Below are 12911 nucleotides of genomic sequence, written 5' to 3' on the forward strand. Positions count from 1 at the left end.
CCCTTTTGTTGACAAAGACTTGTAGATTACCCCCTGAATCCTGAAAATTCCTATAAATGGTTTGAGAGGAATTAAAGCTTAGCCTCCTTTCAGATTTTGATGCCCCTTGAAAAAGAAAGCAATATTTCCTCGCGGGCTGGCAAAGTAATGAGATACATACATGTACATGTATGTTAATTGTACAGAATTCTTCAATGTCATAAATGCAATAAAATTGCCGTCTGTTTAAAAACTAGAAATGCATAAAAAAGCCAGTTTATCTCAATATTATGCAGACTCCATAAAGACTAATGAAAGCCATGTTTGATTCAATATTTAGTTCTTTATTCAGAACATCTTCAGGAAAGTTTATTGCACCATAAACGTTCGAAGGGGAGTCAAGCAAGTTCCTTGACAATAGGTTTCTCTCAAATGATGTGATTTCCTACAGATTGCCACATGTACATGCATCCGCAGCTTGGACTTCAAATTTTCGTGATGCGTATCAGCCATGCCATACACGTATTTCAAATATATTTGGATCAACATGTGTGTGTATTGAACATGTGCACACTGCACACACGCACACCTCATGCATTGAATACACAGTTTAATTATTCTACAAAGATGGTGTCCAGTGAGAGAGGTCCATAAAGATTACTCATGAATGAGCCTTCATAAAGGGTGCTGGCTTGTACATGTATACCAGCAGGTGTGATGGACAATTCCACTCCAACAGTGCCATGACTGCCAAAGTTGCAAATTGATTTTCCAATTTTTTCTCCATGATTGCTGCTTAGGGGTAAACCTCAATTGAATGAATCCGGGGGATATCATAGCAATATCACATGGAAAATTATAACTAATAAAAGTAATTCTTTACTTTTGTTTTCTTTACATGTATATTTCCATACATGTAATGTCCGTAACATAAAATGTAACATCCGTAACAGCTTTAATTAACAAAATCAGTGAAGCTAAAACAAATTTTCTTTAATATGTTTAACATTTGAATATACACCGTTGGCGACAGGTATAAGAGCAAATGCACTGTTTTTTCCACCACAAGTTAATTTGTTTTTTAATTGAAACTTCAAAGTTGTGTACAAACGTAACGTCCGCAACAGTGGAATTGTCCTAATAACTTAATCCCCCAAATCCTTTCAAATCAACCAGGTTTTCTTGCAAAGACTAAAGGAGGTCCATGTACTGCCTACATGTAGATGTACATGTATCTATAACACGGGGAGTAATGTGTTGTGAATTTGAAAGTGCATTTTTTTTCCTGTTGACTCTGGAAAAGAATGCCTATAAATTTAATACCTTGGGTTAACATTGCAGTTCCAGATTTTTTAAGGAGGGAAAACATACACACGGTAGCAGGAAAAATACTGTACATGTACACTGTAAATTCAGCATTACTTGAAATATTTCATCATTCTTATTTACTGAAAATCTTTGAACACTAGTTTTAAAAGCAACAAATTACATGTATGTGCTTATGAGAGGGCAAGAGTGACAGCAGAGTTGTGTTTTAAACTACATCGTAGATCTCCAAAATGTTACTTTGTTGGTCCTGTAGCTTGTGGGCATACATGGTACATGTATATGAGGTAGAGACAATCCATCTACGGGTAGCCCCCATAGGAAAGTGCACATGTACAATAAAGTGTGCGATCATTATGTTATAGCTCTATATATCTGCATTTGTGCAAACTTTAGGCTTATGGGGGTGATGTAATATACATGTGTGTACATACTGTGGCGGGTTGCTTCCCTGGGCCTAACCTTGTAAGTTCGAGGGGTCAAGTCTGAAACCAGTTGGGGTCTCCATTCAAGACTGAACTCAGGTTCCTCTTCCATGTCCTTGGTCCAGAGATCACTCAGAGTGACCTACATGTAAAGGCTAAGGGAGCAGATCTGTTTTGGTGGAAATATACAGTACATGTACCATCAATTATGATGACTGTGATGCTTTCTACCAATGCTGCAATTGTTACGATCCCAGTTTATCCAAATCCTTTTGTGTCTCCCTGAAAAGGTTCGTGTGGAATTTACGCATGTTCCAAAAACCTATAAAAGACTCCATAGTCATTGATTTCGCTCTCGGTCAGTGCCTATATGCTTTTAGCATGTGCGTTCCGAAATAGCCGGCGTTGGGTCAGCACCTCCTTGTCGTCTACGCCTCGATTACTGCCGGACCGTGGCCAAGGCTGACACCGCTGAGGGACCGTGGACCCTGGAGTGTCGTGGCTCCACGTGGAAGCCGAATCTCGGGGATCGACACTGATCTGCTTGTCTGAACTGGGCTGTTCTGGCGCGGAGTGCGGAGGTGCTTGGCCCGACGACCGCGCTCTTTTAGGCATGGCACTGACTGGGCGGGGCCTAATTTTCTTCCTCTCTTGTGTTGGCTCCTTAAGGTAATTATACTCGACCGAATATAATTTGCCTCTTTGCGTATTAATATGTTTTTGCCGGCTTGCTAATTTTCAGTGCAATTAATTGTGCTTGGCTGTGCTAATGTAAATAATTTCCTTTTATGCTTTTGACTGTTCAAATTCACAATGTTCTTGCAGGACAAGTTTAAGTTGCAGCAAACCACTAGATTTACTTTGTTTTAATTTACTGCTTGGTGATTTAAGCTAATAATTAAATGTTATTCCAAATTAGTTCCTTTATTGTCCTTTGCTCGTATGTTTTAGTGTCCTGGTTCCCGTCTTGATTTTTCTTCTTCCGTGCATTCTCCGCAATTAGATGCCGGTGACCTCAAACAACAATGAGATTTTTGAACATTAACCAAACAATTAATTGTTTACATGATTTGGGATAATTTGTACTGCGTAAAGTTTTAATACAACTGTTATTGCTTTGCGTGGTCTTGAGGAGAGGCTACTAGCAATACACTAACACAGCAAATATCATACTTCGTCACGCTAATCAGCAATGCTTTGACTTATGTTGCCTCGCGCAACTCCTGTATGCAGTGCAGTCCCTGACATTGGTATTAGAAGGGAGGAAATCTTTGAACTAGTTAGTTTCCTGTAAAGTTTGTCAATAAATGAAACATACAGTGTATAGTGATTGTCTGTGATCTTCCACAGATTGGAACGAACAGAAGGAAAGTATTTCGTCTTGTGTTGTGTACTGTAAGTGGATCCGAATGCTACGTGTATCTGCAGTGAATGTTTCTGAATTGTCTTGATACATTCAATTTGATTTTGTGTAGGGCTGTACTCCAGACTGGTGCCGTATATTCCGTGAGAGGCCTGGTATATCCTACATGTAATAAATCCTCTCATTGTACATGTACCGGTGCATGTAATGTCTCTTTATAAGACGCAGTATAAACATGTACATGTAACTTACTGTTGGCGCATCTCAAAAATAAGTAACATGTTTCCCATTACAGATCATTTTGGATGTAAACGCCTAATGCCTTTGCAACATTCACAATGGCTAGATTTTAATTATCGATAATGATGTTGTGCCAGTTCATGGGATTTTTCATACATGTAGGAAATGCCCATTGTAACACATTTTACAGAATTTAGTTTCATTTTATTGCTGTCAGACCATTCCGCAAGGTTATCTACTGTGAGTTAGATTTCTACTGCAGGTTGGATATGCACGTACAGTATGATGGTGATCAGCACCTTAGCATTCAACCAATGTTAAATTGCCAATGTATTTAAATATGTGCAGTCTATGAGAAGGGTTTGCATCATTAATTATTAACCACTTCGTGCCTGGGCATTTTTCAACGTTGAGGATACTGGGCCGGCATGACTATCATTTTTTCCGTTTTCAAAATCCTTCAACAATTCATCATTCCATTTAACAGTCGTTTATAGCTGCACGGAGTAATCTTTAGGCACTGCTCTACCGTAAGTTGACAGGTGACCTTCATTGACGCCCGAATATTTCAGCCAGGCCTGCAGCCTTGTAAACAGAGCCCAGATTGTGCGGTGTTATACAACTGTCTTTTGTTCACAAACCTGGCTCAGTGCACTGCTGACCTCTTTTCAATAGAGGCCAGATTAGCATGCAGCGGTGCTGTGTGGCTCATCGCTGCGGTGGTGGAGAGCTTGTGTCCGCGGTGGTAATCCGCTTGCTCTAAATACCCCAAACCCTGGTATACAGTTTCAAAATAACGCTGGATTATCACCACTTTGAGAGTGAAAAATACCGGCAATGCCCAGCAGCCTGGTCTTTTGTTCGGAGTACGGTCTTTTGTTACAGGGCCCTGTTTCCTTTGTGCGAGTTCGGAGACCCCGGCCACACATATAAACCATACGGCTCCAATTTCGGAGTCCCCGGCTGGTAGTGGTTAACAAAAAATAATTGGTCTGAGTTTCACGCCCTGGGGAACCCCAGCATTTAAGTATTAACCAGTCAGAACAAGTGGAGTGATTGCTGGCAACCAAAGGAAGTTATAAATTTATGTAATGATAGCAGGTCTCACTCTGAAATCAATTAACTGATCGATTGTGTGATCGATTCTGTCAAATGCCATTGTGAAGTCTTTGATTACTAGAGAAGATGATGATTCAGTTTTTACAGCATTAAGGTATATCAGGTGAAGCATATTAATGAGGCACTGTAGTAACTAGTTGATAATTTCCTGTTGCCAACTGGATTCTCATCATGTCTTGGGTTGATATCTTGAAGGATCCATTTAACAATTAATAATTCGGCAACTTTTGCAAAGTTATCGGTTAGTGAAATAGGCAGCAATGTGTCCACTGACAGGGCTGGTCTTGGGGATTAGCACAATCGCATGTTTAAACTTTTTTGGAACACCAGCTTCATGAAGGGACGTGTGTATTACATGTATATGAGTGAGTGGAGTAACAAGTTTGACAGAAAATGCACCTACAGTATTATGCGTGCAAGAATTCCGTCAGGCCCTGCGGAGGTCTTTTATTGAATCTGGGCCATAACATTGTGTACTTCCCATGGGAGTACAGTTGGACATGCAGCAAAAGTTGGTCATGTATAATTCGCCCCTTCAATTTAGTTGGTGCACCTGCGCTAAGATTCAGCAAAGTCGTGGTCGCTTTCTGTTGCTTGTTAAAATGGCGACGCCAACCACCAAACAACTACATGTACATGTACATGTATATAGAGCTACAAAAGTAACCATTTTGGTGTTTCCAACAACCGTGGCACTACATACAACTGAAGTGAAGTGACGCGTGTGCGTCGGTTCGGGGGTACATGAGCCCTGAGCCCATGTTGGGTGAGGTGCTACCCTCCAGTATTGTCAATCATACTTGATATACTTGATCTTGGGTTTATCGATCTCCAGCTTTAAAAAAATCCCAGCCGTGACAAAATCCCAGCCGTGACAAAATCCCAGCTGTGACAAAATCCTGAATAAAAATAACATGTATCACGCAGTCATCTGTGATCAATATAATCATATGTGATTCAAATTATAAGTTATAAGAAAATCTCATGGTCCAATAATGTGGACACACATCAAGCTCACCTTGCACCTCGCCAATAATCTTGTCTGGATTAATTACATGTACTTGATGTGCTGCATGCACTCAAGACTGTACTGCAATATGACATTAAATTCTAGCATGAAAAAATATAACAATAATGACAGCACCAAAAGAATGATTATCTTTAATGTAAACCCATAATGATCCAAATGTGCAACGTTCTTCATGCAGTTTTGTCGCCCAATGACAGCAAACTACAAAAGTACGTACAACTGCAAGCCCTGGGTCAGGGGTCACAGCGGAAAAGTACAATGTACAACAGTTCATGCATCCATGGCATGTAAACGCGCCGGTCCACCCATGCCGTACTTCATGCACGTACATTGAAACGACACCAGAAACACTTGAGAAAAAGTTATATGACTGAAGTCACTGACAAGAAGCAATTTGTCCCCAATTTTCACGCAAAATAAAATATATGGTATTCATGGAAGGATCACCAAAATACCCAGTGCCTCCCTACAAGTAGCAGATATTTACCAGTTTGCCAAATTGGCTACTGGAATGCTGGAAAGCCGTGTGCTTAAGCCATGAACGCAGTGTTTCCCTTGTCCATTGGCGCGGCATGATCGGGTCAAGATCAGTGGCAGTAAACATGGTAAAGTTGGCGGAGCCCTGAGAGTACTTATCCATATTCATGAGGTCCCTTCACAACCATAATAACTGCTGTGCTATAATAGAAAGAAGGAAGCATATATACATTGTACAAACTTTGTGTTTCCCGGTAACAGTGCATTGTGCACATGTGTACAGAGGGCATGACAAGCTCCAAAATAGGCCATTTTGGTGGGTTCCCTATGCTTTGCACATAATCCATATTGCATGCACTATGGTACAGAAAACCCAAATTAGATACAGTACAGTGCAATTTAAAGTTCACCTCAAAAGTGGGATAATTTTTCACACTTTCTCATCCGAGAAAAGGAATATTTATTTCAGAATTGTGAAAAATTTTCCTCTCAGTGGGAAAAATGTTCACACCTTCTTTTCACAAGTAGGAAAAATTTCACTTGTAGTCAGGTAGTCGAACAGTTGCCAAAACATCCCCCTACCACACTTTATTTGTGTTTGAATGTACAATTGTTTTAGTAAGAATGGAGAGGAACAAAGTCAGAAGAGCCACCAAATATCATAATACTTGTTAGCAGTAATAAAAACAGTGATTACCATAACTCATTACATCATAGACAAAATCTCAGAAGGCAGTCTATTTCCACCCATGTACGGCAGCACATTTTAGGCTCCATGTTTCAGACTCCATGTTGACCGGCCGCTGTACAGCTACAGGCATGCCCAGCCATCAAAATTCGGAAAATCACGGTGTACTTCATCGCTCGGCAGTCAGATCTTAACCTCAATCTTTCCAAAGTGTTTCTGACCCATTCTTTTAAAAAATAATACCTAGTTTCTTGTAGATGTACTAGAAAGTCTCCAAAATTACACTTGAAAAAAAATGCCCGATTTTAGTGGATCAAACTTCCAGAAAGATTCACCTTTTTTCGCAGAGTTTCAATGAGTTTGAGAAACTCAATCATGCAAAAATCTATGAAAAATAGTGTGGTCCCTGGGGCTAGAATCAATTCACTGCATCATATCTTACAGGGAGTTGGCTGACCACGTGTTTTTACACAAAAATGATCCATGCGCACAACGCGTGCGTGTCCTTTTGGAGATACAGGGTCTTAAAGAGTACACATTTAAGGTCACGTGACTTGTCTCCTGATGATGTAATCATCAGGCAAGGTCAGTATACCTCTAAAGCACTCCCTTTTCTAGAAATCTGCAAGATTTGAAGCCAATCGGACATTCACCTCAGGAGATATAGAGCCTGGAAGTGTGCACCTTTAATGTCACATGATGGCATTGCCATCACATGAGGTCAATTTCTGTTTCTAAACCTTCCCTTCCTAACTACCTGCAAGGTTTCAACCCAATAAGTCATGTACAACACAATATATAATACAAAACATTATACATATCACGGAAAAGGCACAGATTAGATTTTTAAACATTTGTCCCTTTTGGCATTCCATACAATGCGATCTGCTCTTGGCAGCACGTGGTGGGCATTTTGCCAAGTCCTGAGTATATGCCCTACGCACTCTGCGCTGTCTATGTTGCAGGCACTGATATTTGGCATCCACACACACACAGTAGCGTATGCACAGCATGCAAAATGGGATTTCCGAGTTGGCAATTTATATTTTAAGGGGGATTTTGTCGGCGGCGCTTCACATGTGTGAAAAAGTACTCCAGTTATGCACTTCATGCAGCTGACTCCAATGTTTTAGCTGTCATCTCGTGCACAATTCATGCTTATGTCTCTTTTGGTTGATATTTACCAAATTTTGAAGAATAAAAGAAATTTTTATTGTAACTTCCGGTCTGATGACGTCATCAGCCCCAAACTTCACACACATGTTGACAGGGTTAAGATGATCATTTACATCAATTTTCAGGCGATTCGAACATACTTTGCCACAGACATCTATTCAAAATTCGTTTTAACCTGTCGCTAGAGGGCACTCGATAATGAGGTGATGTCATCAGTAGATGATTTGAAGAATACAATACCCCAACAGACTAACACCGTTGAAAATAACTTGATACCTATTACCATTTTTAAACAATAGACCACTTCCGGTTTCGACCGGAACAAAGGGTTACGTGATTTGACCCACACGAGATGAATTCATGACCACATTTTATCCTGCCACATGCTGCAAATAGGCCACAGTCGATTTTGTATGGATTTTCATAAATTTAACAGAATATTTAAATATTCAATATTTAACAATAAATCACTTGATGACATCATCATGACGTAAATATTTCAGTATTATCTTAATTTTGTAGTCAGTGCATGCTCTACTTTGACGATGATCAACGATTGCTAAAGTACCGAAATAGTGCCTCGAAAATTGTACAAAGTGAATGGGCTTAAATAAATATTTAAAAAACAATTATAAATCACTTGATGATGTCATCATGACATCACGCTTCGGCATACATCTATGCAATAATGAAGATGCCTATGCCAACTTTGAATGCTGTGCAACAAAGATTAATGGCAAAAGTCCTGCACATAAAAAACGTGTGCAAAGTCTATGGGCTTTGGGCCCAAAAAGAAGAACCCCCCCCAAAAAATCCTGACAATTACAAAGGCTTTTGCGCAATTCAATATCTTGACAAAGAGAATGTAAAATGCAAAAAAAATGTTGCATAGGACCAGGATACTGTACTTGTATGTGTATATTCACTTGCTGCTCATCAAGGAATGGCTGGAGGCACAACCAAGGTGAACAAAGGGAGTGAAGTTGCACTTCCTACCGGGTGACTTAGTCATTCAGAAGGAAGTGACCATGATACTTGGTCACCACCCAGCCAATCAGTGCTGCAGGCTGCACATGGGTGTCCAGGAGTGCCATATGTGCATTTAAGGAAGTGGAAGATTGAAATTTTTATGGGGAGATGGAAAGTTTTCCTTCAGTTCTCTGGAAGGGGGAACTACATGTACATGTACATATACACATGTACATGGAATCAGTCATTCTTGAAGAGGATTGCTGTACATGTATGTGTGGTGTCCACATCGTGTGGTTGTAACAGGATGCGTGCCATTCATGTTGTGCATTTGTTATGGTCAGTATGTAAATCAAATTAAATTTTGTGGGTGACCTACATGTACGTGTCATTGCTCGCCCCAGAACAAAGTCACCCCTGCCCTGTATCACATTAGTGTTCCTGCCCCAGGATATATGTAAGTTTCTCACCCAGGGACAGGAGTTTCAACCCTGGACCTGAGCAGGGTTGAACTTGCCTCAGAAAAGAGCAATCTCAGGAGTGGTGCAGGGGTGAATCTCAGCGAATTGTGGCTTATCTTCACCCCAACATTTCTCCAGGGCCATCCCTGAAATTGGAAATGTTTGTTCAAAACTATGGTAAGGAAATTGAAAGAAAGTCATTTCCATGTACATGAAATAACAGAGCTTACCCCCCGTACATGTATTCCATTCACTGTTATCCAAAAAGTAATAATTATTTTCATTGCTTGTTTCTTTAGCTGAAGGCCCTGAGTTCCAATCTGGCCTTTCTTCATCGTAATGACATGAAGTTGCTTGTTGTTCATGGAGCTAATCTGCCTGATGACAAATACTTATCCGATCAGGAGTTGCAGGTAAAGTAACTTCGTATTTTTGTTGTTAGGGTTCATATGATTTATATGAACAATGACAAGTGTTATGGTAAGTATTTTAGAAATGAATTTGATGAGTTATTTATGAAATTTTAAATTGATTGGGTGCTGTTGAGGAATTGTGTAAGATTGTTTTTTTTTTCAGTACAGTCTACCAGCTTTAAAATCATATCAAGGAAAATCTTGACTTTCAAGCATAATTTGTCTTTGCTGTTTATAATTTGGGGGTTTGCCATTTACTTTGGGTATCATTCCATCGACTTGTTTCATTTTTTTTAGTACACAGCTTTAAGAAAAATAAGAAAATTGCTGCCCATTTTTAACACTCAAAGCACAACTCATGTAATTTTTTTGCAAAAAAATGCATGGACCACATGACGTTCCAGAGTGCCCTGTCGATTTGCAGATAAAAAATGGCCACCAAAGTGTGCATCTTTTCACCGCTTTGAGTAGTGGTCAGCAAAACTACCTTCAAGTTTGGTTCGCTTCCTTCCACGGTGAAAGGCTGGTTCGTCGAATAAACTGCACTTCATTGTGTAGTAAATTGACTGCAGTTACATACATATTAGTCAGAAACTCTCACTTCAAAACATAAATGCTTTTTTAATCATCAAATATGGTAACTACCCTTGCATTAGTTATCAGCAAAAAGTTCTTGTGGTAGGAAAACATGGAAATATTGCAGCTTTTGTCAAGTCGCGACAATTTTTTTTGTTTTTTTTAGCTTGCCCGATCGGGCAGGCCATGCTATAAATTGCATGCCCGAATTGGATCAACACTTGCCCAAGATCTCTCGGAATCCAAGATTATTGTGGTCGTTTAACTTACATGTAGGCCTACAGCATGCATGGCAGTCTTTAATTATGCCAAAAAAACTTGTGCTCCGATTACATGCCTCTCAAAAACAGGGTCGATAGGCTGGAAATTTTTGGGGGGGGTCAATTTTTTGTGCTGATTGAATGACATGAATGAGGACGACAGTTTCCAAAATTATCTCAAAAAGTGATGAAAACCTGTCTTAATCTACATGTATGTAAAAATTGCTACATTCGGCAAGTCACAAGAATTATGGACAATTCACACAGTGCTACTCGGATCACAACAGCAAATGGGCCAACAATGTCCATGTATCGCATGGTAAACATGCATGATGCATCCATGCATGATGCCACCTCCAGATCTAACTGTTGGCTTTCTCCATTTGGTACATGTAGGTCTTCAATATTCCCCCTTTTTCTTTAAGACTTTTCAAACATTAATCATATTGTTCTTCACATTCAGTGCATCTTCGCCATCCCTCCTCTGGGTACAGTGCTACTCTGCTAAAGTAGCGTTTGGGTAGGATGAGTGCAGTGGACATCTCCCCCACAGTAGTGTGGGAGAGTCTGCTAAGGAATACCTACCCAAACAGTCGGTGCCCGCACATCCTCTCCACTCTGGCTCAGACTTTGTGGTATGAAAAAGGAGGATGTTTCTCCGGTCGTGTTTTTCATGCAGTTGGTAGCCTTCCCACAATGCACTTGTGTGTGTTCCCCAAATGATGAGCTACGTATACACTGTGTCTAAGCTTATTATGCAAGTATGTGTTTTTGTTGAAGTAACACAACGTGTTCCATAATGCCCCAACTGCTCTCCATGCCTCAGTGGACATGTGAGAAATGCAATAGGAGAAGCATTGTCTGTAACTCATGAGATACAAGTCCAAATGTGAGTTATTTTCAGAAAACACTGTCCAGAGTTATTATGCAACAGTCCACTGTACAGTAAAAATTGTGCAGTTGCTTTCATAGGGCCAATCTACATTGGATATTGCCAAGTGCCTTTCCAGAGATCACCGTACTGTGAAAATTTTTTTAGCAAACTGCGAAAGTGGTCGAAAAAAGCGTTCAATCAAAATATCAAAAAATTAATGCCCGGCACCTTCAACAGATTCGCCGTCATGTTATCAGAAATCCTCTAGCAATCAGTAGAGAGGTATTCGAAGCATGTGAACTTCCCAAAGTATCCAGACCCACACGCTGTAAGGCCTTAAAGGAGGTTGCCAAGGTTTGAAAGGCTCAAAGACGACCACCTCTCAACAAAGACCACAAAGCCAAACGCATTTCCTGGGCTGAAAAATATATGAAAATTGACTTTTCGGGCGTTATTTTCACGGACGAGTGCAGAGCAACACTGGATGGACCAGATGGATTGGCCAGAGGATGGATAACTCAGGGGCAGTCTGCACCTGTGCAACAAGGTGGGGGTGGAGTCATGTTTTGGGCTGCTATTGTTGGAGATCAGATGATTGGACCATTTCGTGTTGAGGACGGTGTTCAGTGTTATCTGAAGGATATTGTGATCTTTTGAATGCCATCTTTGTGCCATGGTGGAAGCAGCATCCGGCCAGACAACGCAAGCTGCTGATTTTCATGCACGATAACGCATCCCATTACACAAAAGCCTGGATGGAGTGCAACAGATTCAAGCAGGAACAGATCATGGAGTGGCCTGCTTGTTCACCAGATTTAAATCCGATTGAGAACCTCTGGTCGGTGTTGAAGCAGACAATTTATGCTAATGGGAAGCAATACAAGTTTACAACTCCAAGGATGCATTGTGGGATGCAATGAAGGAAGCAGCAGCACATGTTTTGAAGGAAACAATAAACAATTTGACAAAAACAGTGGACAGCAGACTGTTGAAAGTCATCAGCAAACAGGGTGGCTATATTGACATGTGACATTTATTAGCATAAAATAGGATGCTCAGTGTAACTGTTTATTTTTCTGTTTGTTTAGTTTTGTTTTTGATATTTTTATTTTTTTTTCAGAATGTGCAATCAAAATGATTTCTGCTTTACAATGACCTATAATCTGGAGAAAATAATAAAATATGACTGCACTGCACACTTGTTGCATAATATCTCTGGACAGTAGAAAACAAACGCTATGAAGAAATGACAACATTATAGTGATCTGGAGAAAATAATTGTTTGTTCTGAATTTCATTTGCAAATGGACATATAAAATATAATATTTGAAACCAATAACTTTACCAAAAGTGGTGTTTTACAATGGAATTTCAATTTTAACACTGAACTTTGCATTTGCATAATGAGTTTGGACACAGTGTACTGTTCTCAGGATACTACAGTCTTGACTACAACACTGAATGGAGCACAATGCAGTTTCAATACATTCTATAAACACATTTCTAAAAGGGTTTCACTTCAGCCATTTGACCCA

General features: G+C 40.0%; 1 protein-coding gene across 15 annotated transcripts in view; it reads left to right on the forward strand.

The window, feature by feature from the left end:
• Positions 1-12911, forward strand: part of nags (N-acetylglutamate synthase) — a 78485-nt gene that overhangs the window by 26916 nt on the left and 38658 nt on the right. For 14 of the 15 annotated variants that reach the window (XR_015424923.1, XR_015424924.1, XM_087135055.1 and 11 more), the window contains one exon: positions 9553-9666. The exons of the other annotated variant lie outside the window; for it this stretch is intronic. Coding sequence is in view for 10 of the 14 variants with exons in the window: in XM_087135055.1 (XP_086991181.1) it covers positions 9553-9666 (114 nt within the window). In the remaining 4 variants the exon portion in view is untranslated. Of the gene's footprint in view, positions 1-9552; positions 9667-12911 lie in introns of those variants that run through there. 15 annotated transcript variants of the gene reach the window in all.

The sequence above is a fragment of the Acanthaster planci genome, linkage group LG03, assembly GCF_054643075.1.
Source record: "Acanthaster planci isolate LZ-2023a linkage group LG03, COTS_SCS, whole genome shotgun sequence".
NCBI classification, from domain to species: Eukaryota; Metazoa; Echinodermata; class Asteroidea; order Valvatida; family Acanthasteridae; genus Acanthaster; species Acanthaster planci.